Genomic DNA, 27610 nt, shown 5'->3' with positions numbered 1-27610 from the left:
TGAGATACTGTTTTACAGGCTTGTGAAAGATGAAACTGCTTATTATTGATTTTGAGTAAGGGCCCTCTTATTTCAATATATGTTACCCACTAAGTTGTCTCAGAGAAAGACAAAATTTAATTTGAGTAATATGCATAGTTTAGAAACTGTGCTTTAGGTAGCAAAAGCTTTCATGGTCCTGTTTTTAGATATCACAACTATTCAGGAAGAAAAAGATTCATTGTGTTGAGATATTGCAAGTTTATTCTTATGCCAAAGACAATTTTGGCTAATAAAAGCTTGGAGAAATTGCACTTGAAAGTTTTAAATAGGAGAAAGGATAATCTATAACCTAAGACAACGCCCCTTACTTTTAAAATGTATGGGGGACATATAAACACTCACCCTGAGAAAGCAGATTTTTGAATGCATATGGAAAAATGTCTGTATTAGAAATTAATTTCTTTCATATGCATATATTTCAGGATTGGTTTTATTAGGGTGGACTGAGCATGAGACATTTACCTCTGGGCAGTACTGAGCAGTATACATTATAGCTGTCGCAAAACACACCCAGCATCACCTAGATACTCCTAAACAAGCTGAAGCCCCCTGTTGTGGGCTACTTGCAACTTGATTGCTCTGTGCAGTGAGAAACACAAACAGAAAAAGTAAGGAACAAATAAATTTGGAGTTTTGATGTTCAACCTAGTGTCATGCTTTGCTGAGAATAGTAGTCAAGGATTCTGCTTGTGATCTGGAAAAAAAAAAATAATTCATTTTCTTTTGTGGCTCTGCTATCCCCATCCTTTATTCTCTTTCTCCTTTCCCTGTGCCATCCTGCATAGGCGAGTTGGCTTTTATGTGAACACCTTCAAAAACGTATCCAGCCTTGAAGCCAAGTTTCACAAGGAAATAGCTTTAGTAAGTAAAATGAATATCTTACGTATAATAGAGTATGTGCTATACATAGCAGTAAACAACGGTAACACAGCAATAAAAACTAGTAGCAGTACAGATCAAAAGTTGCCCTAGATCCAGATTTGTACTATAATCTTCATACTGGTTCCTACTTGCCTTTTTTGTACTTAGGAAAAAGATAACCCATGCAATCTTAGAAAATGGTCCTTAATATAGTAGCAACAATAATGCTATTATTGCAACATTAAATTACATTTTTATTTCAGTATCTTCTCCATTTTTCCTAGCACACTTTCCCTACAGCATTTTTCATGTCCAGTTGCTAAGCGTCTCATTGCTTTAATCAGTACATGAGAAATGTGCCAATTATACCCATCAGGACCATTATATACACAGTCAGAAATACAAAATTAGATCTGTCAATATCAGGCAAATACAGCAATTTCAATAAGGATCTTTTGAATGCATTAAATACCTTACTAATTGGTAGCGTATTATCTATAGTAACCTATTAACTTAGGGGAAGCCAAGTGGCATGGAAAACTTACTTGAACAAAGTCCCATGTGAGTTGAGATCAGACTTTTGAGGGGAGAACATCAATTGTCTCTGCTACACATTTCTTCAAACTTTAGGTAACTCTCTCTATCAGAAAGCTGAAAGTACTAAGTCACATTTATAAACTTGTTCTCTGATAATCAGCATTTTTTTTTTAAACTGTTATCTTTGAGAACATTTCTATGCATTTCAGTAGGTTTCTACTTAGACTTTTGTTATGTATAGCACTGCTTATCTTTTGGAAGGAACTATTTACAATTTTAAAGAAATCAGAGCATTAAACAGGCCAGTTTTATCACCTATGTTTTTAATCACAGCTATAATGCTTCATCTAAACTCAGACAAGTGTTTTGTTTTCTCAGCTATGTCACAAACTGTATGAAGTGATGACGAAGCTGGGAGATCAGCATGCAGACAAGGCCTTCACAATTCAAGGGGCACCAAGGTGACTTTGTTTCTTATTTTAGTAATTGCATTGCAGTAAGATTTGTGGATTTCAGCACATGAAGTAAGCACCTACATAACATATAGTGTTTGCTGCACAACCTGATTCCTGGGTTTCTTCATTCAAGGAGGTAGATGAAGATACCCTTGGTTGAAGGTGTTTTCAACATAAGTAAAGCTGCAGAACTTTCTTCGTTACCTACTTATTTTTCCACTCTAAAAAAGAAAAAGGGCAATATTTTCAGCTGTTGCAATTTACTCTATTTCACTGTAGCCTAGAATACCGGTTTGCACCAGCTTAGTATATACTCCATTTATTCTTAAGTTTTTAGTCTTCAGCAATATTGTTAACTCTCAGAATATTTTTAAAACCTTGAAATATTAGATGTGTTTTTAGCACCTAAAGGCATGTGATTAGGTGAGATTCTTGACCTTTCTATGTCATGTTTTATCTCCTCTGCTCATGGGGAAAAGTCAGGAAATATGATCTGAGTACATCATAAAAGCTGAAAAGCGAAACTAAAAGGAGTGTCACAAAATGCCATATTTTTAATGATTTCCAAGAGCAATCTTGCTTTAAAATAAAAGCAAAACCAAGAAAGCTTAAAATCAGATAGTGCTTTCTTAAGGTCACTGGAAGCCAGTGCACTATTTCTGATTTTTTTACTTTCAGAGAACAAAGCCTTTCTGCCAGCATTTGATCTCAGTACTCTAATAATGATAGGCAGAAAAGACTGTAATTATAAAAGTGGTGCTTGTCAAAACATAGCAATAATTAGAGCGAATGCATAAATCCCAAATTTCAAGCCAATCCTAGCTCATCCAGAAGCAGTCAGAACAATGTTATGGCTACTGTTAATTTGCCCTCAAGCCAGGCTCACATTAGCAACAATTAAGACTGTCCAAGAGCACAACATCTGCCTCAAACATATGGCTAACATTTCTATATTTCTTTTGATTTCATTTTAAAAGGACAAAAAATATTTGAGCTTCCAACCTATTGCAAAATTTAGAACTATGATATTAAAAATGTGTCCAAAATTTTGGTATTGGATTAGTTCAGTGTTAATCTGTGATCATACACACTCCCTGAGCTGACAACTCATTTATCATCATTTTCAGTCCCTGTAGGATGGCTACATTTCACATAGAGCATTCGTAAAATATTGTTATGAGATAAAAAGTAATATAATATTGGAAAACTTGAAGTAGCTTTTGTAATAAACAAGTATTTGGCCACATGTGTCTCTTAGACTGTGCCCAGCATGCACACATTCTTGTTACCACTGAATTTTTCTTCCCATCAGTGAGAGAGAAAAGTAATAGGATTCTTGCTGCAAATTACTAGGCATAGATTAATGCTTTGTGATATTCTTATTAAAAAATGCTTTTTAAAAATGTTTTTTAATTGCTATGTTGCTCTTTGATTTGAGCTCTGCTGCATCCCAAGTGAGAAAGTTTTAGTTATAGGTCATCAGCTTTGAGTGGTGGTTTGTTGTGTTTGTTTTTTTTTTGCTTCAGACTTTTCTAAGATTGACAGCTCATACACAGTGTAGTATTTTTGGTATACTGTTCACAGAGCATTATCTGAAATTCAAGACAAATTTTGAGTTTTATTATTTTTATAGCACTCTACAGCATTACTCAGGAATGAGCCTTTTTGAGATTAAACAATTTCCCTTTTTAAATATGTGAGAAATTAGACATGTACATTGTCTTTCCTTTAGGGTACCACATAAAAATAGAGTCTTAAAAATTTGTGTACTACTGAATATTCTATTTTGAAGACAAATATTGTACCTAGGAAAGAAATTTTTTAATAACTGCTTATTTTTTCTTCTTTAATATATCCACAGAAAGAGGTGGTGAGTGTGAACTTTGCCCTTTCCGAGGAATAATTTTTTCTTGCACTTGTGTTAGGAACATGTTTATGGTGTGGTTCCCTCCATCATGTAGTGCTTCTGTTCTTGCTAAATATGTGTAGGACTCGCTCTTCTCTTACCAAGTACTGTGGCTGTTGAATGCTGTAGATTATAGCCTCCCTGAGTTGTAAGCTTTCAGCATTTCTAAGTAGCTGAGTATGTCCGAGTGTTTGCACCAGGTCCTTTCACAGAAAGAACAAATCCTTTTACAGGACAGGACTTCATCAGATCTTTTCTTAGTATCAGCAGAGCTCTGCTGAAGTCTCTTGACTGCTGTTTGTTTATAGTTGTGGTGAGTTGTCCATCTAAATAGTTACAGCTATATAATAACCTTGGGTGTGTTTTGGCTTATTGAAACCTTCCTGACGTTGCTGAGCTTTTAATGTTATTTGCATTATTCATTGGCATATCATCTTCTGGGATTTTTTATCTTTAAAGCCTTTTATTTTAAGAACTGTGTGAAATGAAGGCAGTAATTCCAGCTCTCATTTTGTTATGGTTACAAACTTATACATAAATCAACATTTCAAATTAAAAAACAAACAAACAAACAAAAAAACAGGAATTGAGTTTCTGTCAAGTTATAATGATCAGGTAAACAGATGCAGCAGATATTCCAAAAATAAAGGTCACTCAAAAATTAAAACAGTTTGAAACTATAGATCACTGAATTTTGATTGTATATACCTGCAGTTTTAATTTTAGTGATTATATAATGATTTGCTTCATCTCCACTGCATATCGCCTTTTGTGGTCACTGGCATTTTACTATTCAAATTGTCAAGGTAATAAATTAGCATGATATGTATGTCCTGACCATTACTTTGATTCTTGTCCAGTGATTCAGGTCCACTCTGCATTGCAAAAACGCCATCACCACCAGAGGAGGTCTCTCCCCTTCCTAGCCCTACTGCTAGTCCCAATCACATGCTGGCACCAGCATCTCCAGCACCAGCCCGGCCTAAGTCACCCACACAGGTAAGCAGAAACACATCAAAGGAAACTGGCCTGTTGTGAAGTATATGACAGCTGAGTTAGTGTATACAGTGGTGTTTTCAATCTAGGCATGGACTGAGAAACAGTGGGGAGACCACTGGCTCTGTTCTGCTCAGTATGGGTCATTGGGTAGGTGTTCATCTCTGTGTCTCAAGCATGGGAAGAAAATGTTTTTTTTAATAAAGGAGAATGAGGAAAATTTAAGGTAGCTGGTGAACTGGAGGCATTTGTTGTGCCTAAGCAAAACACATTTCAAAAACTTGCATAGTCTCTAAAGACCCAGAAATAACTTGAAAAATGAATTTCTAGAACTCCCATGAATTTCAATACATTTCAGTACATACGCCATCAGTCTTGTTCAAATTCATACTTACTATGAAAAAAAAAAAAAATCCTAGCCAGAGAGTATTGCTGGTCTGCCAATATGGATTTCCCTCTGAAACAGTAAATAACAGAGCTAGTTTAAATGCTGCTGTGATATAATTACTGATAATTAGAGGCTTATTAGTTGTTACCAACACTAGACTGAGAAGTTTGATGATGCAGAAGTCATTTCTGTTCTTTCCAGTATCAGTGAAATTGTCAGTTTCATGAAGGGCATCTCTGTACCATGAGAATTGTATGTGATACGTTGTGAAAACATCGAAGACAAGACTTATGTTGATGTTGATGTTTTCAAAATGGGGCATAGCTTCTGTGTTAATTTTTATGCATTTAGAAAATGTGAGCACACCTGTTTTCTTTGGTCTTACAAACTGTGATGTCCCAGTGGCTGAACATTTATTGGATAAAACCCAGTTTAGTCTTACTGATGTTGCATCATCTGAGGAATTTTTTTGGATTTTCTTTTTTTTTTTCCTCTTTTTTTTCTTTTTTTTTAACATAATTTTAAAAATATCCAGTGATCAGTATTAATCCAAGCAATGCATTTGTCATAGTTACATGAGTCTCTGGAGAACAGAGGGAATTAGTGACCTAAGCACCTTGAGGTGCAGTGGTTCACAGGAGTGGTATGTTCTTAGCATTAAGTAGGCTTTAAAAGATAGCAACAGGTAGGCAGGGAGGAAATCCCAAAGATATAATGAAATGATTTTAAGAAGCAAAAAAGCTGAAAAGACCTGCTTCTGTGCAGTATTGCTCATCCAACAGTGTGCTGCATAGGAAACAAAGTGCACAGCATTGTATTTCCATCAGAGCAGAAAAATTTCATCCAAGAAATGCTTTTGTGTGAATTCTTAAAACTTGAGTTTGAAAAATAGGGTTGTTTTGCTTTTCATGCAGTGTTTCCTTCAAGGCACTTGATGATAAGCAGCCAAAAAGTTCCTTTGATTCCATGCATTTTTTCCTACATTTAAGGGGAAGCAGCAGAGACAAAATCCTAACTCAAGCTGTTTAGACTTATCTTAAATCTCTCTCGTTTATCCCTGAACTAGTCTGTGATATTTTTGTTGTCTGTCTAGCTGAGGAAAGGTCCTCCAGTTCCACCACTGCCTAAGCTCACACCCACAAAGGAGTTGCAACAGGAGAACATCATTAACCTCTTTGATGACAACTTTGTCCCAGAAATCAATGTGACAACTCCATCACAGGTAAGCTTCAGAGGATGGTGTATGGGTCCAACCTTGCAATCACCTGAAGTTCTCCAATACCAAGAGTGTATGGCTAACCTCAGCAGAGAGGGAGGCAAAGAGTTCTGGTAGAAGGCAGGGACACAATGACCCTTTTGTACTGCCTTCAAAGGTTCGCAAAAAAAGTATTTTATCTTTGAACAGGACTTGAATAATCATTCTAAAGGCATAGAATTGCTAGTGTATGGAAAAAAAAAAGATTTTTCAAATGAGAAATGATATTTCCTGGTGAGATATTTGACTAAAAATGTTATGAATTGCAACTACAGTTGAGATTTAACTAAATTCAGGTTTCATCACAAAGGGAAAGTTAATCTAAGATGCCTTTTTTTTTTTTTAAATCCCAAACATCTTGTCCTTGTTTGTTTCTGTTTCTTCCATAAAAATTATGAAGTATATACCTGTTTGGGATGTGCTATTTTTTTTTTTTTAAAAAAAAAAAGGAGCTTTGCTCTTTTAATCAACTCTTTGCAGGTGTAAAAGGCTATGCCAGCTACATAAATAATTTGTTTGGTTTTGATTAATAGGAACAGTAGTTACAAAACTAAGAAGCGATCAGAATTACTTCTTTTTTATTATTTTTAAACTAGGAAATTTAAAATAATTGCATAGAACAAACAAAACCCAGAGTTGTATAAAATAAGTCTGTATAATCTACATTTAGTTATTCAGCCTTCATGCAGTTTTGGTAACTGTTGGTTGTTTAATAGTGGACCATTTATATTATGGTAATTACAAATTGAAATCCTAGCCTATGTCTCATAGACTGTGAAGAAACATGCAGATCTAGAACTTATGCTGAATGTTTACAAATTTTTATTTTCACAAGAATTACTGTTTCTGTACTAATTCTTTACTAATACAATAAACAAAAATGTAGGCATAGCAATGAAAAAAATATTTCAGAGAGTCTGAGCATGTGATGTGGAGAAGACAAAAAGACAATGCCATCTATTCCATAGGTATATATTTGGAAGAACAAAGAGTTATTTATAAATAAGTTCCCACGCAATTAACGAATTAATGGCAGCTCCTATACTGGGAAGCACGAACACAGCTACTGCTGGGCCCTTGTGGAACGGGACTGCAGTCTGGTTTCATCATTGTCTTAGGTGTTATAATGTTGGCAGCGTAAGCCATCTTTAGGGCCATGGAAATGATCCAGAGGATGGAACGCCTCGCCTGTGAGGGCAGGCTGAGGGAGTTGAAGCTGTTCATTCTGAAGAAGAGAAGCTCTGGGGAGACATGAGAGCAGCCTTTCAGTATCTAAAGGGGAGCTAGAAGAAAGAAGAGGGAAGACTCTTTAGCAGGGTCTGTTGTGACAGGACAAGGGGAAATGGTTTCAAACTAAAAGGGCACAGATTTAGATGGGATAAAAGGAAAAAGTTTTTTACAGTAAGGGTGGTGAGGCACTGGAACAGATTGCCCAGACATGTGGTGGATGCCTTGTCCTTGGATACATTCAAGGTCAGGCTGGATGGGACTCTAAGCAACATAATCTAGTTGTAGATGTTTCTGTTCATTGCAGGGGAGTTGAACTGGGTGACCTTTAAGGGTCCCTTCCAGCTAAAACGATTCTATGATTCTAATGCCTCAAGGACAGTTGTGATAAAATCTAAACACATCAAATGAAAGACATAGGAGAATGAACACAGCACAGGCCACTGGTGGGGAGGGTTGTTTTGGTTTTGACCTTTTGAAGTGTAAGAACATAGCACCAGTGTCAATGGGTCATACCAGTTATCTGTCATCACCAGTGTACAAAGACAGAGGGCAAGGGAAGAATATAAAATAAGGCATGCAAAGTTATACTCCCTTCTCCTAAAGTCTCATAGAATCATAAAATATCCTGAGGTTGAGGGAACCCACGGGGATCATGGAGTCCAACTCCTGGCTCCACACAGCATCACCCAACCTCTATGCCCAAGAGCACTGTTCAAAAGCTCTTTGGCAACTTGGTGCCATTATCGCTGCCTTGGTGAGCCTGTTCCAGTGCCTAACCACCATCTCAGTGTAGCACCTGTTCCTAACCCCCAACGTGACCCTTCACTGACACAGCTCAATGCCATTCCCTTAGTCCTGTCACTGTCACAGAGAGCAGAGCTCAGTGCTGCCCCTCCGCTCCCTGTGAGGAGCTGCAGCCGTCACAAGGACTCCCCTCAGCTCCTCCTCACACGCTTTATCCTCTAGACCCATGTCCATCTTCGTAGCCCTCCTTTGGATGCTCTCTTAACAGTTTCATGTTCTTCTTATACTGTGGCAGCCAAACTGCCCAGTGCTCAAGGTGAGGCCCTTCCCACACTGGGCTGGCAGTGTGGGCCTGATGCACCACCCCCAGGTACAGTTGACCCGTTGGGCTGCCAGGGCATGCTGCTGGCTCACATTCAACTTGCCATCAACCAGCACCCCCAGATCCCTTTCTATGGGGCTACTCTCCTGCCTTAATTCCAAATTTCCCACCTTACAGCCATTTTCAGCTTAGAACGGAGTAATTGGAGTCCAATTATTTCTTGGCATTGTTGTTCTTACGACTGATCTATTCTTGCAGCCTTCCCCTGCTTCATACTTCAGCGATAGTCAGGGGTAGGAGTTTGGACTGTGTGCCCTTTTGGTCTGACTCTGTTTTACCTTTCTCTTGTGAGATTACATATGAATGTGTGTGTACAAATTATATCCAGTGGTACCATTTCCAATCTGAACACTTTTCAAAATAGCAGTCTAATTCATTACGACCTGCATATTCTATACGTCGAAGGCAAGCTTCTCTCACTGTTTAATAAACACTGAACAACTAGCAGCAGGCAGAACTAGCCTTGTTACTAAGACATGTGCCCAGAATATTTATCATTCGTGATAATTATATCTCAGCTATAGTCTCACACTGATTAAAAATAATATTTTGCATTGATGCGTAGTAATTATTTGCTCATGTTAATTTGCAGAGGGAAAGATCTGTAGTCCATTGAACCAATATAGATATTTACAGTGACCTCAGAGGCCTTGGTTAATTCATTAATTGTAAACAAAAAAAGGTTTTATCGTGTAATCCAGTTTTGTAAGAGCAGATCAAGGTACCCAGATTTATTTAGTTACGTAAGATGTTTCCTACAGTTCAGTGCTCAGTGCACCAATAAATTTGAATTCTTATGTATGTTCAGAACTGAAATTTAATTCAAATGCATTTATGTCCTCCTTAATTGACTTATGAGTAATATTTGTATTTGGGAAGAGATTCACACATTAAAATGTAAGGACACTAGATACAATTTATGCAGTTTTTTAGTTTTGGTGTCTGACTCAGAACACTTAAAATGGCCTTCACAGTCAAACAGTGAACACTTGGCACTTTTTCAAGAGGGCTACAATTCATTTAGCCTGAAAAGGCAAAGATGCACTACGCAGAAAACAAAGGCATCATAAAAATGTAGCTCGTGAAAATAAAATTAAAAGTTCAGGAAAGTCTTCAGAGCTTCCTCCCATCCTTGCTTGCACTTCAGCTTGAAAATTTATTGGGTTTTTTTGTTTGTTTGCCTTTTGTTTTTTTGTTTCTCTTGGACCTTTTAATATTGTGTTTCCTGGGACCACTTTTAGAGGTTTTTTTTTTTTTTCAAGGGTTATTTTTCTCTTCTAACAGAATGAAATTCCTGAAACTAAGAAAGTGGAATCTTTGCTAGATCTGGACTTCGACCCTTTCAAGCCAGAAGTTGTATCAACAGGAGTAACTCATTCACCGATGTCTCAGGTATCACTTTGCTTTTGAGACAGGCACAGCATAAAAATGCAAAGCCCTGTGTTAGGTAGCAAAGGTTTGCATGATGTACTTAAGAGCAGTGTGTCTATAGTGTCTGAAGCACTTGACCTTCCTGAGAAGCTCATCAGCCATATATTTTTCCCCTTCACTAACCCTGTACTTGATGATGTACTGAAAGAAGAGGAAATAGGTGATAAAATGAGATGCCTGCTAGTGAGAATGGTTACTGGTACGTCAGCCTTGTCTTTGGCATACCATTACTCTCCATCTTTAGAACAACTATTAATGCTAATATTGTAATCCTTGATGCCTCTTTTCCCAAGACTTTGAGCCAGCTTTGACATTTCATGTCAAAGAGACTTTGAAAAGTGGAAAGAGACGTCAGGGGACCTATGTCTTACGGAGTCAACATGCAATTGCTTGCTGTGATGGAGTTTCTTTACCAAGCAAGAGATATGATCTGAGTGGTTTTGCTTCCATAAATCTATTTCCAACCTAATCTCGTGGAAAGTGAAAGAATGAAATAGCGTGTTCCCTTGCAGGATGCTGTGTTAAAGAATTCTGTGTTCTACAATAATATTTGCCATGGTAGTTTCTCCCAGCAATACATTAACAAAAAAAAAAAAAAAAAAAAAAAAAAAGAACATATGAAAGTTGCTTTGACTTGCCCTAAAGCACCCGACATCTGCTATTTTAAGATTTAGAACTCACCCTCACTATCCTTAGGGCTGATATTATGGTAGTTTCCCTGGCCAACAGAGCTGGAGCTCTGCACTGTACACAGACAAGGAAGTAATATTAACACACTGTTAGCAAAACCTATTATCCCTGTGGCTATCACTAACCTAGCTTGTACTGCAAGACATGAGAAGACTAATAAGCTGTTCAGTAATGCAGCACTAGGAAAGGAGTGAGCAGACAAGGAGCTTTAAGGCTGAGGAAGTCCTTGATCTCGGTTAATTAATTTCTTATTTGGTATACAGTCCTAGTTATATAATGAGATCTGTACTGATCTCTAATGGGTTATGCACTGTTAGAAAAACAGTGCTCTGTCAGCACTCCAAACATCAACGGAAGTTTCTCATTGTTCTTTGCTATGAGTGTTTAATTATAATAGAGGCTTTGTGCATCTTGTCATTTTTCTTGCTTTCTGGAAAGAAGAAAAGAAAAGAAATAATGTCTTGGCACTCAGCAGTGACAGAAAATTCTAGCTTTGCCTTTGCTATCTCTACCCTTTCAGCTTGTCTTGAATAAACCTGATGAGAGCAGTGGAATAATTAAACTTCCCAGAAAATTAACTGTTGTGGCAGAATATGTTTGTCTTGACATCATACTATACAGATTGCAGAGTTTATTGTTTAAATGAAAAAAAAAAATAGTTTTAAGTTCAACTGTGCCATGAAGAACTGAATATAATTAAATGTAGAAAAGTACATTATAAGATTTCATCTGGGTACACAGGAAGCATTCACTGAGCACCTTCCATCTCTTCCACCTTTCATCTCAATAAATATATGTGAGAAAAAGTGGTTAACAACCACAAGAGTGTGTGGATGAGTCAGAGCACCATGTCTTTAAGCAGAGAGGATAGCCCTACAGTCTAGTTTCGGTCCCACTGGATATGACAGCGTCGCTGCAGTTGAATCATAGACAGAATGATGTCTGTGACTGCAGTATTTGGAGACCCCTGTCCAAGGAGATTAAGTCAGCCTGAAGTCTTCTTTCTATATGTGTACTGGTTTTGCCTCAGTTGTGGATTTTTTCCCTTCAGAAAACTGTGCTGAGGTAGTGAACTGAAGGCAGGAGTTGTCTGTGCCACGATGCCTTGGGAGGCCAGGCATGACTTCCCTATTGATTGTTCAACTACTTCCCTCCACTGCTCTGCCACTGTGATCAGATCACAGTAAGAGAGCCTTAGCCTGCCCTTCCTCACTTGATTTTCTGTTTTTATGAATGCTTCCGAAGTGTCCTTTCTAAATGTGGCTGACCCTCACCTCATTTTGCTAGCTATGGTTTGTTTCGCCTTTCCTTGAGTGTATTCACTCCCTCTTGTCTTGTGAGCATTGAAAGAAAAATGAAGAAATGAAAATGAACAGTGTCCTTCCCTGAAAGTCAGTAGGATGTCTGGGGTTTGCATCAGTTAAGGCTATTAGAAAAGAGATATTATTTTGCCTTAAAGTTTGAATGTTCATCTGACAAGGTGATGCCAGAGTAAGCAGGTGCTCTTATGAATTACACCAACACAGAGGAAGCACACACCTGGACATAAACAAAATTAAACTCAATGAGAAATTGATGTTGATTTTAATTTGTTGTATATCTGAGTAAAGATTTATTACTGTGTCTTTTATTTGTGAAAGTGAAAGCAAAGGTTGTTCAGAGAGCCATTCTGTAGTCATTAAAAAAAAAAAAGTTAAGAAAAGAAAATAAATGCAGCAATCCTTTCTCTTAACAAGTGTTAGATGTAACACTTAAGATATGAAAATGTTTCAGGAACAATTTTACATTTTACTTCATGAGTATCTCTAGTTTTTATCTTTCATGGACTTTAACGTAGATGTGAATATAATAGATGTGTTTCAAAGTATCTCAGACCATTCAAAAAATAGACCTGACGCCTGTTTTTCTGCTTTCATCTGTCCATTTGGCTCTTCTGTTGAAAAGTCATTAATACTGGTTATTTAACAGACTGGACAAGAAAATGAAAACATTGATCAACACTTTTGTTTTCTTTCCCCAAAAAGTATGCAGTTTTCTTTTCTTGTGTTTAAGAACTTGAATAAGTTGTTCTCAGTGGATAGCAGAATCATTTCTTAACTGGCTAAAAATGCTGACCTATGTAAGCTCTTTAAAGCTTATACCTTGTGGGCACTCCTGTACCTGTTGAATGTCATTCAGAATCACCAGTTCAAAATGTACTTATCATTCAAATACCCAGTGATATGAGTCCACTGGAAAACAGCTACTGCTTTGAAGTGGAAAATACCACATACTGCTCATTCTACTTAACCAAAAATCATATTCTGCGAATATGCTCACATGCACTCAAATATAAAATATATATATTATAAATATGTGTATTTTTATGTTCTTCTCTCATGTTAGTTATGTAACATATCAAACACACAGTATATAAGCAGTATTTTTCTAAAAGCATCTTTTTCCTCTCCTTTTTTCAGACATTGCCATGGGATCTGTGGACGGTAAGACTGACATTTATCATTGTGAACTGGGATATTTTTGTGCGTCTGATTTTGTAATGCTCTCAACTCAGATTTATAACACTTTCCCCAAAAGCCAAAATAAAGAATTTACAGACCAGAACAAGTACTTTAAAGTACATGAAGCCACCTGGGATCTATTAAAACAAGCAGAAAAAAAGAATCACTGTTGCTTGGCCTACAAAACCTAAATCATGTTTAAAATCTAGGCTAACAACATTCACAATCATTATAGGTAAGGGTTTGCTGCTTTTATTCACATATGTTATGTAGTTTTTAGAGTGTAGGAATGTATGCTAACTACCTCTCTTAATTATCTGAAGACATAGTTCCTTTAACCAGTAGGATTTAAACAAAATGGGCACCTGTTTTTTCACAGTTTGGGAGTGAAGAGAGAATCTGACTTGTTCTTTTCATAGTTCGCATACAGTGAACTGGAGTTACTCACAAAGGCAGCTGCTGCTTTAGGAAACTGCAGAAATACTTCCTTCCGCCTCCTAGTGTCTAATCAATTACAGTAATCTGCAGGAAGAAAACAGCTAATTTTTGAGAGCTTTCTTTTGCCTTTGTGTCATGAAGATAGTTGGATTGACTTGACATGCAGCCTCAAAGACCCTTTTTTGACCTTTTGCAAATTCATCTAACACAGAAATCTGTGGATGCTTCTCATGGATTCAGATTTGCAGCACTGTCTTGTGAACATACAGCATGTGTGATGTGTATTAAGTGCTCATCTCTTTCTATTGGGATGTTTTAGAAGAAGTCTGAAAAGAAGAGTCATGTATGCAGACTAGCCAAAATTTCAAGTTTGCCGAAATCTAGACCAGCTAAAATAACCCAGAAGGGTTTCAAATTTATAATTTTCAATTAATATTACATATCTCTTATCAATTTCTTCTTTTCACAGGTTTACTTACAGCATGTTACTATTATATATATATATTCTACAATATGATTATTTTCCTATTTCCTCTAGTTAAAACCAAAAATGAAACTACTGAGCTACACAGCTAAATATTTGAAGTTAAGGCTACTCAACCTTTACAGTGTTTTTCATAATTTTGAGTGCAGAATAGTTGTTGATCTTCCTTCTAGCATTTGTATCTCTTCAAAGTGGTGGTGTAGATAGCTGGCTGTGTGGTTTGATGCCACAGTGTGTGTGAGGCTATAAATGCTTCTTCATGGCACAGTGATGGAGTATCAGAGCTGTCCACTGCCACCACTTGTGTTGCCTCCTTCCTTCTTTGCTGTGTCATGGAATGATTCCTCCTTTCTATTGAGAGTACCTGTGATAAAAAAGTCGGTGGGTCTCAGAGGAAAACAAGGTGTGATAAATATTCAGTGAACTTCTTTTCTAATGTAGTCCAGTGGCTAGAAGGCTTAAATTCAGGAGTCTGTCCTTAGCGTTCACCGGAGTGGCAGGAAAGGACCCTTTGTTGCTTCCCTACACCAGTTTGGTAACTGCTGCTAGTTAGAGAACAGATAATTAATGAACTGCTGCTCTAGTAACAACAACAACAACTGTATTCTTGTTTTCTGTGTTTTAAATGTTTTTTTCTGTACAGACAACAAGTGAATTGGTGCAACCGGTAAGCAAACTTCCACCCAAAATCACAACTGCTCTATATGCATGCTTTAATCAATGTGATGTAATATATAGTTTTTTGTTTTGTCTATCAGTGCTGCTCTTCTAGATTGCAGTCTACTGCCTCCAAATGTTGCAAACCACATAGCTTTTCCGTAAACTGCTTAATTTAGTCACTTTCATTCTTTAAATTAAAATTGCTCAAGTAAAATATGAATCTTGTGTTTTCTCATCAAGTCCGCCTTTATCTTTTTCATCTTGTGTTTTTTCTTTGCTTTTCTGTCTGCTTAAAGCCTGATTCTTCAAAAAGTCTTTCCCTGTGTAACCTGATCATGGAGGAAATCCCTAACAGTGGGTCATCAGAAGATGTTAACAGATCCCAAACTGATCTAGGTTCACTCAACTGGGGCCTAGATGTTAGCACACCCAGTGTCAGCCAGGAAATTACTACAGGCGGTTCTTTGCTTTTCCCTGGGGCAGAGCAAACCTCAAGTGAATCCATGGGTATTCTACCTCCTAGTGTTTGGCCTACTGTAGGTCAGCAGGAGGATGCTGCACCAGGGTCTGCTTCAGAAAATGAAAACCAGAGGACTTCGCTGGAGGACCTGTTGGATGCTAAGAAGATCCCATGGGAAGATGTGACAACCAGTCAGCGTTTAGAGAACATAACTGGTTTTGAGACACCCTTCCTGGGAACTGATAGCTTGTTGGATAAACCCCTCTCATGTGATGTGCAAAAGGAAGAGGAAAAGCACGAGGAAGAAGAATCCCTGTGGGCAGGTGTCAAGCCAAGTGAAAAGGTAGAGAATGGAGCTGTTAACTACAAGGAGATAGAAAGTACAGAGGAAATGGAAAAGCAAGGTGGTGAAATGGAAGGAAATAGTGAGGCAGAGCTTCATAAATGCTTAGCTAAGTCAGAGTGTGAAACTTCAGTCAGCACTGAGGTAGACAATTTACATGAGTTGGAAGTTAGCAATGGGGAAGCTGGAAGAGCTAGTGTTGCTAACCTAGAAATCCCTAGGGAAAAAGAATTCAAAGGAGTAAATGTCACTGAGGAGACAGATTCCAAAAAACCATTACTGAGCACAGGGTTGGAAGATGGGAACAAAGTAGTAGTGGACAGCTGTAAAACTACAAAAAGCATTGGCAATGAACCTGAGAGAGTCTTTGGTATCTGGAATCAGGACCATGAAACAATACTTGAGGATGACTTAAACCAAGCTGACAATGTTACTGGACAGAATCTATCCACAGAGGGTATAAATGTGATGGTCACTGACCACGCAGAAAAGAACCATACAAATACTGAAAACATTATTTGTGATGCTGAATTGTTCAATGCAGAAGAATCTGGTAAAGAAGCCGAAGATGGTAGCATCAGCATCCTCCCAAATGGTAGTGCTAACAATGAAAGTCAAGCTGCTGATGACAAAGAGCGCCCACAAGAATGGGCATTGATACCCGAAACACCTCATGCTGCTAGCACAATGTGTCGTAATCCTTGCCTAGATAATGAAGAAGACCAAATGACAGGTAGGGCAGCAGCAGCAGCCACTGAAGAGCATCCTCATAGCAGTGGTGTTTCTGAAACCTTGGAAACAGACCCCTGGCTGGCAAACTGGGATCCAACAGTTACTAATGATTCCTGGGGGTTTTCTAATATGTCAGATGGCCAAGCCAATGGACTGGATAATTGGCCTTTTTTCCCCAAGCAACAAGACTCAGAGGAAGGTAACATGGAAAATGCTTGGTCAGGCATTAGTGATAAGTGGTCTACACAGGACCTGGGAGGGACTGATAACATCTGGGGAGAAGTAAGTGTAAGCACAAGCAATAAAAATCAGGAGGAACCAATAAAACAAGGTTTGCCTGGGAAGCAGGAAAGCGTTAGCAATACTGGACTTAGCAATGAGACAGTTAGACCCTTGGCTCTGTTTCAAATGGGAAATTCCCGAAATGCTAGCACCGAGAGTTCAACTAGTCCTAAAGACAATGAGACCAACAACTCAGATTTATCTGAAGATGAAATTGCTAACCGGAGATATGGATTGTTGTACCAGGAAATTGAGGCTGATAAAGAAGAGGTACCTACCCCAGTGTGTAGCCTAGTCTAGACAAAGAGTTCCTTAGGTCATGCATAACCTTGTCGTTTAAAACCAATCCGTCTGTGTGTTTCCCGCTACCCCTCCTAAGCCCTTGCAATTCTTTTTCAAAAAATTGTCACGCAACTGTTCATATTGTGGTGCCCTTCAGCCATGTAATGAAGCAGGCTGACAAAAATGCATTTCAAAAAGGTGAATGAAGCTTCACACTGTGAAGGCACATGGTGTCTCACAGCCTTTATACTTTATATGTATAATTTTAAATGCATCTACTGTCTTTTCTTTTTTCTTTTTATAAAGTTACTTAAGTCACTCAGCTTTTTCTTTTCATTTTGGTGCTCTCTTTAAGCCTGTGAAATCTGTTATCAGATAGTACTGTCATCAAGTATCTTTCTGCCTTGCCCTTCCTTTTGTTATTATTATTTTTTTTATGTCTGGCCTATTTTTATTTTGCAAATAGAAATGTTTTATCCATGTTCTCATTTAGTAAACAAATGATAATTTGTTCTGATCTTCACTTCTACTTAGGCATCCAGCACTGCATTTAATGGATTTGCACAGGTAAGAAACAAGCAAATTTTGAGAGATTTTTACTGTTCTGTTAGGAAGAGATTGAGACTGGCTGCACAGTTTTGTAGACTCTGCTCTACAGACCAGCTGCACAGTGATGTCATACTGACACAAATCCTAAACTTCTCCGCCCTCAGAAAGTATTCCTAGATGATCTTAGAAGGTTGCTAATATTCTTGGCACTTTTGGCCTAACTGAATTTAATTGGAAATCTCCCACTAGCTTAGCAGGACCGTCTTCTTATTTTCCATATAAAAGAACTGGATTAGTATTTTTATTGCTCTCTTTTTTTTTTATTTTTCTAATAATCTCAAAATCCTGTAAAGCATGGCTTCCTCATAGCTTTCACACATGTTCAGTGACTCTATGTATTTATGTATTTATATATGAAATGAGTTTTATTTGTTTCTGCAATTTTGTTTTCATTTAAAATATGTTTTAGTCTGGGAATTAAATCTGAGTTGTTTATTTTCTTCTGTGATAATGCTGAGAACCTGCATGAGGTACTGCAGCAGTGCAGAACGTGTTCACGCTCTCAAATTCCAGGGCCACCATCCCAAGTGATAATGCAGATAACCTGGGGCCTTCTTCAATTCCAGCAGCCTTTCAGAGACTGGCTTACCCACAGCATACCCTGCACACCATTTTTTAGATATACACACAAAAATAGCTGGGCATCTGCAAAGCTGAAAATGAGTCTGTCAGTGCTTACTAGTTTTGCTACAGGCCTTTTACATTAGTAAAGTATTCAGAGGGAAGGGCTAAAATACAAAGCTGCCACCACTTTCTCTAAGGAAAAGTGTTCACCTTGGGGTGAAATAAAAATCTGATCCCTCTCCTTCACAGTAGGAACAAACATAAACATTTTCCAAATTAATTGTTTCTGAATAAGACGTTGGAAAATTTGTTCTCAGCTTCTGTGCCTGATTAATGCATATGAAGCTTCACATCTCTAATTACTTAGCAGTGTATGCGCTATTCACATAAAAGCCCAGAATCAAGAGGATGTGTAAGTAAATTAGAGCTAGTGTACTCCCTGTGCACATGCAGCCTGGAATAGTAAAATTTTGGCATTCGCTATTTAGAAGTGCAGTGTGCCTGAAGCAAAGTCCCTGCAATTCACTTGTATTCAGCGAAGGATTCTTCACTGATAGGAATAACTTAAAACATTTTAGAACTGTGGAGCACATTTGAAAAAGGAAAGTCTTTAATATTAATATTCATACCTATTTAGATATTTTTTTTCCCATATAAGTTCAGTTACTGATGGTTACACCTGAGTAAGTCATAAAATATCAGGTCTTTCTAGATACATCCCATGTCAAATATTGTTGCTTTATTGTTTTTATTTTCTATATCTAGGATACCGCTGCATTTGCAGTGCAATCAAATGAGAATGTGACAGAGACACTGGTAAGTGGTGGATTTTGCTTCCTTTCTAAATGTTGTGTAAAAAAAGGGTACTGTTTTTTTTCTTTGTACAAAAATATTTGCTCCTCTGTACAAAGATATGGGTGTATTTCATCCTCTCATTCATGAAATCTTAAGCTGAAAGAATAGGTGGGTATACCATTGTAGCTGTAAATCTTTACTTTCTCATAGTCTTTTACAAGGATAGCACTGCAAAAAAAGAAAAACAGGATGCCCTAATATACTTGTGATTTTTGAAGTCAATAGTCAAACAGTTTGCTTATTTATTGCACTTAAGAAACATCAAGAATGAGTACTATGGTCCAGCGTACAGCAAGGAAGTGCTCACATGTAATGTCGGTATACATACCTTTAATATTACTATAGCTTTATCTATCTTCCACATTTTATTAATAGTAGGTACAGTCTTTTAAGGGGTGGGAATATTGTTGAAAGTGATCATGCTTTGGTGGTTTCTTAGTTTCTCTTACTGTCTTTGGTTAGCCTGAATTAAGGATATGGAGTAGCAGCATTGCTGGGTGAACGCTACAGTTTCTTAAGAGCAGAAGAGTGATACTGAATATTATTTAATGTGACTTTTGTATGCCTCTTGTGGTGCCTGTGTTTAGAATGGTTATTGAATACCCTGAGAGCATTTTTAGTATTTTTATTTGTAGTTCAAATGTGGTAAGTAGTCTGAAGACTGCTTGTCCACAGTGACTCAAAGCACATCAGTACAATCTGCATTATAACATATTACCTGTGATTTTAAGCCTGAAAGTTTCTTCCAGTATTAAGCCCCAGGAAACTCATTAGCCATCTTACCTGGGATAAATCTGTCTTCTGTTTCTCATTTCAATCATGCTTTTTCTTTGTGAAATTCCTTGGAACTGTTATTATCACACGAGACAGACTTCTGCACAGTGTGGTATAATATAATGAATGTTTCTTTATTCTATGCCAAATCCTGAAGGTCTTGCTTAGGCAGACTTCTCTATACCTCATTAGAAATAAGCCTGCAAAAGGAATATGTGAGAAAACAATTGAAAGGATATGTTTTGTTTTGGTGGTGGGTTTTCGTTGGCTTTGTGTGTGTGTGTGTGTGTGTGTGTGTGTGTGTGTGTGTGTGTGTGTGTGTGTGGTTTGGTTTTGTTTTGTTTTCTGAAAAATATTAAGGAGAAGATTTTAGTATTTTTTAAGAATTTCATGGAAGCTGTCTCTTCATTATAGAAGACCTTCTAACCAGCTGCATCTTATCAACTGCAAAGCAGCTAAATAGCTTTTGAGGTTCATATTATGCTAAGCAATTTGTTCATGGCAAATTAATCTATTGGGGTTATTTTATCTGGTTGAGTCAGCCATCTTTATAAATGGAATATGCTGAGCACAGCTTGCAGCTCTCTCCTTTAGCGTGTATGTATTTGCAAGGTTATGTCTCTAGCAGAAATAGTACTTTTGCTGGGAGCTGTTTTGCTACAGGACCAAGCATCTTGCAGGACTGGTGATGTTTACTAGATACACTTGCTGAAGAACAAGCATAGGCCAGAATTTTAAAGGGTAGGAATTCCAGAAGCATGGCTGATAAACCGATGCTTTGTAGGTGACCGAGATCTCAGGAAGAGATAAGCATTAAAAAGAAACCAAGGATGACTTTTTTTTACTCAGAAAGTGGTGAGGCACTAGAACAGGCTGCCCAGAGAAGCTCTGGATACCACTGGGTCCTGGCCATCCTGATCTAATGGGTGGCTCACAACAGGGGGGTTGGAACTGAATGGTCTTTAAGGTCCCTTCCAATTCAAGCCATTCTATGATTCTATGATTTTCACACTGTCAGAATATATGCAGTCAGTACTTAACCTACGTGCATGTGAAAACAGTTCGAGTCTGTAAATTGTTTCCTGCATTCAACAGAAAAGTGTCTGAGTACAAGCGGAGTTAGGGGGATAGGGGATAATTTTAAAAAATCATGTTTGAAGTCATAATTTGGGACACTCCTCACTTTGCCCTCACTTTCTAGAGCATTTATGAGCAAACTGGTTGCTTCTACCCCATTTCTGCTGCTGCTTTCAATAACTCAAGAAGCTAGCACTCATTTTCCTTGCAATGGGGGCATATAGGACTGACTCAGTTCATGTACAGGACACTGAGGATGAAGATGCTCTGTAGATGTTAATTAGTAATGTAAGGTTGTCCTCTTCCCGGCAAAGCCCTGTGTGACTGAGTCTGCCAGGAGTGAAGCAGCACTATAATAACAGGCAGAGTTCCCATTCTCTTCTTCCCTTCCTACTATCACATGCTGCTCAACAATTTTTCCACTGTTTACTTAAAAATCAATAAAACAAAAGACTGAGGCTGAAGAAGCTCCACTTGGGGAACTCAAGGTCGAGGAAACCCCTACTGCTGCTGTTGTGGAAAAGGAGGTCATCCCTGCTGAGCCAGATGAGCCAACAGAGCAGGCTGCGGTGAGTGATCTGTCTCCCATGCCCATCTCCTAGCCTCATCTGAGCCATCTCTCATCACAGTCAATGTGCCTGCTGTATTTCAGCCATCCTCACCATTCTTCATCATGGCTAGTTTTTTCAGCACCCAGCTGTGTCACAGCATGCCTCTCCAGCAACACTTGCTCCTTTTGGTCCTAAAATGTCATTCCTCTTAAGACTGGCATTTTAGCCAGAAGTTCACCTGAATGGTTGTGATTTCATAGGCAGTAACAGGTCAGTGCAGAGCATCAACAAAAGGCTTATCAGATGTGCAGATACTATGGCACTGCATGGATTTGTCTGCGGAGCTGATTGTGTTTCACATTCCTGCTAGTGCTAATGGCTCAGGCACTACAAGCCTTATTGTGACATTTATTGATGACTACAGGTTGCTTGATGTCATTAACATAGGGGATCAGCATTAGGAAAGCATACAAACAGAACTGAGGAGTGGCTTGGAAACAGTATGAAGCCTCTACTCAACCAGTGTCCGGTTGGTTGTTTGCTGGTGGTGCTGGATCACTACAAAAGCCACTCATGATACCACGCAAACTGTCTTCAGCAGAAGGATCTGGAGTACAGCTGTAGTTTAAATAACTTCTCAAAGACAGATAGATGATTTTGCCTGGATAGTTCCAACTGTGTCACTGGATTAAAAACTGGTATCAAATGCAAAGGATATGAAAAGGCAGGCTGAGCTTTAGTTGCAGCACCCACCTAGTTATCATTTGTCCCTTGCTCCTATCTTCCTAACAGAGTAAAAATAATATGTTGCAGATGGAAATGGGGATAGTTTTCGGCATGCTGTTCTGGAGAACTTTGAGGGAGAGGGAGGATGATCCCTGTCTTTGTCTAATCCTTCCTATTCTCTGTGGATTCCTACCTGTGGCAGCAGCATCATAATGGTAGAGGAAAGCAATCCCAATGTGTTCCCTAGAATTATGAATTGGATTTGATTCTAATTAAAACTTGAATATTGAGTATGTTTAATTTTCATTTACTTCTTGTTCACGTCCATAGGAAACACTAGAGCAGGTGACCTCAGCATCATCCTCTTGTAATAACATACTCAAACAAAGACTCAAACAAAGGTCTGCAGAGATCAGGCTTTTCCCCTATGCATGTTTTCTTTTGAGTTGATATAAATCACCATAATAACTTGTCAACTCTGTAGTAAAGCAAACAATGAAACTGCCTATCTGAAGCACATTGTTCTGTCAGACTGTTGTCGAAAATCCTTCATAGACAGAGTAAATTTGATGGTTTGGAATAAAGAAGAAAGAAAGGATGGTGAGTAGAGGAAGGATGGGACATAAGTCATTGGTCAGGAGGTCTCTTCTCGTAACTGAGTGGCAGTAAATAAAGTGAAGAACAGATATCAAAGAAGCTTATAAGGTTGTTTCTGTATGATTTGAATTTGTTTTTTTCTGTAAGGATTTCATGAAGGAATGAAAAATTGTGATGGAAGTATAGACAAAGTTCTAAAATCTTCAGTGTCTGAGGTGCTAATTAAATGACAGGCTGGAGTGCAGCACCACTCATCCTTTCATTGGCCTTTTCCTGTGACCTGTTTTGCTGCCTGACCATCTCTGAGGCATTCTCAGTTCATGTTCTTTCATACTCCAAATGGCTGCAGAGCTACTGGGAGTGGGGAGAGAAACACAGTGTTAGAGATGGGCAATTTAGTGGCATTCCAGGAAGAAGGTCACAGGCATTAAATAGAAGTAAGACAGTTTTGACTAGGCTTATTTTCATTTTTCGTTACCTTTAGAATACGAAGTTGTCTTTACCAATTTGGAAGAGATGTCTAGGAAAATAAGCTAAGTTTTGATTTCTTAAAAATTCAGAAGTAGAATCATTCTTCATTTGGCTCCGAGGGGCTATTATTTCAGGAATTGCTATCCAGGACTTGCAAAGAAGAGTCTTGAACATGAGGATTAACAACAACCATGATGAAAGCTAAGGAAAATTTTACTGAGTTGCAAAATATGGAAACGTCATTTCTCACCAGTAGTTCAGTATTCATTCACTTTATGAGTGACAACTTACTTAAAAAGGAGTTGATAAAATAATAATATCTTTCTGATAGGAATCTTTTATTGATTTTAGTAATTTCCAGTTTGTGGTGACAGCCACTAATCAGCACAATTTCTGTGGTAAATTTACTGTCAAAACGCATTAATTCGTAGAATGTGTGGCATTTGTTAGTTGATGCAGGAGCTTTGAGTAAATTTTCTGGTAGGGCTTTCGTTTAAACTGAGGAGAGAGTAGTCCAGAGGATAGGGAACAATTCTCTGCTCAGGAGTTACGAGATCTGTTACTTACAGTTTCATAATCTGCCTGAACAGTACTGCCAAACACTTAATTCCAAGAGCTCATAGTAATTGCTACATGGAATCTTATTACAGGTTCTTGTCTTGGTCCATCAGTGCCACAGAACAAATAAAATTTCTATTAGATGCTGGCAACCGTTGATTCTTATTTTGATTACAGGGAACAAAATGTTTCACAACTAAAGGGACAGAATCACCACATGCACCAGAAGAACTGAAGCAAACCATGGTAAAAAGTCCTTCTTGCATGGACTTTTGCCCACAGAAAATGTTCTGTTTCCTTATTTCCGTACTATGTAAAATCCAAAGGATGCAGTCTGAAAGATATCGTTTATTAACCACTGATTTCAGTTGCAAATAGTAATATCCCTCTCACCACATCAATTTTTCAAATTGAGGCAAAGATGACAAGTGTACAGAATAACAAAGAGAAATCTTAGGAAGTCTTGTTATTTTGTTCTCCTATCTGTGAAATGCCGCACCCAGAGTTCACAGCATTGCTCAGAGATCAGCTTTTTTACTTCCAGTATGCTCATTGGTTTGAAAAGAGCCTTTTTGTCCTTTGGATCTGATGCTTGCCTGGACTTTAATGTTCTCTCATTAAATCAGTCAGACACTCAGCTAAATACAGTGATTTTCAAAGCTTTGTGTAGGCATATATGAAACTACCAGCTGGAAGCTCTCTCAGACACTGAACAATGACAGCAGAGGCCAAGAAAGAGCCTTCAGTTTAGAGATGTCTAATTATGGTTGAATCCCACTGTAGATACAATTCATGGCACCCAAATTGCAGGCAATATAATCTGGGAGAGCAGCCCAATGGTCAGATATAGAAGAGTGGTCAACTGTGTCTGAAAGCTGAGCATGGAGCCAAGTACAGGTACAACATTGGAGTATGAAGCCATTATTTCTATCAAAAATGGGAGAGAACTGATGTAGAATACTGTTCCTCTGTTCTAAGTCTGCAGAAGCAGATTTCACTCAGTTTATGGAATTGCAGCATTACTTAGGCATGATTTTAGTAATCCTATTTACTAGACTTTTATGCCTAGAATGGCATAAAAATAAAAATTGCACTACCATGTTTCCCGTCTAAAAGTCGGTCACCCTTACCATCCCGACTCCTAACTAATCAAAAGATCAATGCTGCTAATTTTACTAGTACAAAATAATCCTTCAGAAGTAAGGGCAACTCTCCTTACTTTTCTCTTTACCACAAAATTTGCTTGCAGTTATGTTTGAAAAGAGCCCTCATTTAAAAGTATATGTATGAATGCATCCAATTTTGTAATGAGGCCCAAGCTGTAACCTTGATCAATGGAATTCTTATGGGAGAGAATTTCCAGGTTACTGACAACAGAAAGGTAGGGACAAACACATTCCTGACATAGAACAGTGCTCATTTCTGAAGGCAAATTGACTTCCAAATACAGTTTTTGGAAGAAATTCAGCACTTTTTAATATTAAAAGTTGGGAAAGTGTTTGTGTACCAACTCGCCATTGCCATTAGACTCATAGCTTTTATGAGGCAATAGAAATATTTGTGTTTATCTCTCCTGTAAAAAAAAAAAAAAAAAGAGAGAGCAACATGCTTTAGCAAGCATGAATGCTTTGCTAGAGTAAGGAATAATTATATTTTGCAGTTGAAACTTGTGGGGGTTTTTTCTGTTTAAGACCCTCTACAGTCTCTTTTAAAAATAATGTAAAGATCAGGACTTCACAGCATTCTTCACAGAAGAATTAATCCTATATATATAAAAGAAAAGGTTATGTAACGTAATTTTAACAGGATAAAGCTGTGAGGGGTTTCCATGGTAACACTGCTGTCAGCAACTGCCTTGCCCTGGCATCTGGACATGTCTGGGTCTTATGAGGTGAGTGCAGGCAATACTGGAAGATGAGATTAGAAAACACATGAGTGATGTGAAGTTTGGATATAACTCAGCATCCTTTTATTAAAAAAAGTAACATGCAAGCATTTCAGCTGAAACTTGTACAAATTTTGGTCTGGCAGGAGTATGGAGGCAGTTAGCTGGAGACTGAGCACTTGGGGTCTTATCACAGTTGCTATAGATGGCAATCTGATCTACCATGCCCTCAAATAGATTTGCATGACATGTCTTCACCCTTACAGGGCTTTTGAAAAATCCGACCTAGATATGTTTGCAAAGCAGCCTCAAAATTTATTAGTGAAAGAGATTTCTATAAGGGGACTTAGATTTACTTTTCCTCTGAAAAGCATCTTTAGAAATATCCTGCAATCCGCAGGAAGTCAAGACTGAACAGAAGAAAAAAGCACTTCCAAGTATTCCAAGTGAGACATAATTATAGCCATTTTGACTGTTTGTTGACCTAAACTAGACCTGAATCTCTTGATCTTGGCCAAGCAATAGCCAAAACTGAATCCAAGCTCAAGCAGAAGGGATGTTGCTGACTGAATCCCCAAATGCTACAGTAGAATTGGAAATCACCAGGAGCACAACTGTCCCACAGAGTTTAGGAAATTGTACCTTTTTTCCTCTTTTCCAAAACCTGGAACTCATGCAGTTTTACAGCTTTGGCAGGAAGGGAACTTGTGTTAGATATCATCTGTGCTGTGAAAAGTTTTATTTAGGGTGAGCCCATTACTGTTCAGAGCAATTGATCCCTTGAACATCTTCATGGGTGCCAGATTTAGAAAGCCACTGACACATGTCTAATGTTTTAAATGTCAGGCACCCACTGCATGTACAACTGAGTATGGACCTAGAGAAAAGTGATTCTGCAAAAACTGATGAACTTTGTGACCCACTTCTTTGAACAATCCCCTTAAATGTGTTGCAGTCCAACGTGTGTGGAAGAAGTGTTTTAGAAAGTTTTCCTGGAAACTGGTGAGTTACAGGGGCAGCAGCAGGTTATAATGCGAACATTCTGAGTCTTGGGTGGGAGAAATTTGAGGTAGCTGGAAAACTGTAAGGTCAGCCATGTTCTGGGTTGTTGCTTAATAAAAAATTTGTACAGTATGGTGCTCTTATGACAATACTGATAGCAAAAGTAAATAAAATTGACATTAGCACTTCCAGTGTGGGCTTCACTATATAATTAAGAGGCTTTAATTCTCATGGACTTCTTTCCTTTCCTTTCCTTTCCTTTCCTTTCCTTTCCTTTCCTTTCCTTTCCTTTCCTTTCCTTTCCTTTCCTTTCCTTTCCTTTCCTTTCCTTTCCTTTCCTTTCCTTTCCTTTCCTTTCCTTTCCTTTCCTTTCCTTTCCTTTCCTTTCCTTTCCTTTCCTTTCCTTTCCTTTCCTTTCCTTTCCTTTCCTTTCCTTTCCTTTCCTTCCCTTCCCTTCCCTTCCCTTCCCTTCCCTTCCCTTCCCTTCCCTTCCCTTCCCTTCCCTTCCCTTCCCTTCCCTTCCCTTCCCTTCCCTTCCCTTCCCTTCCCTTCCCTTCCCTTCCCTTCCCTTCCCTTCCCTTCCCTTCCCTTCCCTTCCCTTCCCTTCCCTTCCCTTCCCTTCCCTTCCCTTCCCTTCCCTTCCCTTCCCTTCCCTTCCCTTCCCTTCCCTTCCCTTCCCTTCCCTTCCCTTCCCTTCCCTTCCCTTCCCTTCCCTTCCCTTCCCTTCCCTTCCCTTCCCTTCCCTTCCCTTCCCTTCCCTTCCCTTCCCTTCCCTTCCCTTCCCTTCCCTTCCCTTCCCTTCCCTTCCCTTCCCTTCCCTTCCCTTCCCTTCCCTTCCCTTC

At 38.4% G+C, this 27610-nt stretch overlaps 1 protein-coding gene across 2 annotated transcripts in view; it reads left to right on the top strand.

Moving 5' to 3' along the window:
* The window catches only part of AMPH (amphiphysin), a 105778-nt gene that overhangs the window by 66515 nt on the left and 11653 nt on the right, over window positions 1-27610 (top strand). The window contains exons 8-17 of one of the 2 annotated variants that reach the window (NM_001004398.2): window positions 828-903; window positions 1819-1901; window positions 4662-4800; window positions 6279-6407; window positions 10081-10188; window positions 13377-13400; window positions 14984-15007; window positions 17634-17666; window positions 19038-19088; window positions 21431-21547. In NM_001004398.2, the coding sequence (NP_001004398.2) occupies window positions 828-903; window positions 1819-1901; window positions 4662-4800; window positions 6279-6407; window positions 10081-10188; window positions 13377-13400; window positions 14984-15007; window positions 17634-17666; window positions 19038-19088; window positions 21431-21547 (784 nt within the window). The remainder of the gene's footprint in view (window positions 1-827; window positions 904-1818; window positions 1902-4661; window positions 4801-6278; window positions 6408-10080; window positions 10189-13376; window positions 13401-14983; window positions 15008-17633; window positions 17667-19037; window positions 19089-21430; window positions 21548-27610) is intronic. The other variant, XM_015281553.4, reaches the window with a different exon arrangement.

The sequence above is a fragment of the Gallus gallus genome, chromosome 2 (genome assembly GCF_016699485.2).
Source record: "Gallus gallus isolate bGalGal1 chromosome 2, bGalGal1.mat.broiler.GRCg7b, whole genome shotgun sequence".
Classification (NCBI taxonomy): domain Eukaryota; kingdom Metazoa; phylum Chordata; class Aves; order Galliformes; family Phasianidae; genus Gallus; species Gallus gallus.
Note: the sequence above shows the minus strand (reverse complement) of the source record. Positions and strands in the feature narration are given on the sequence as shown.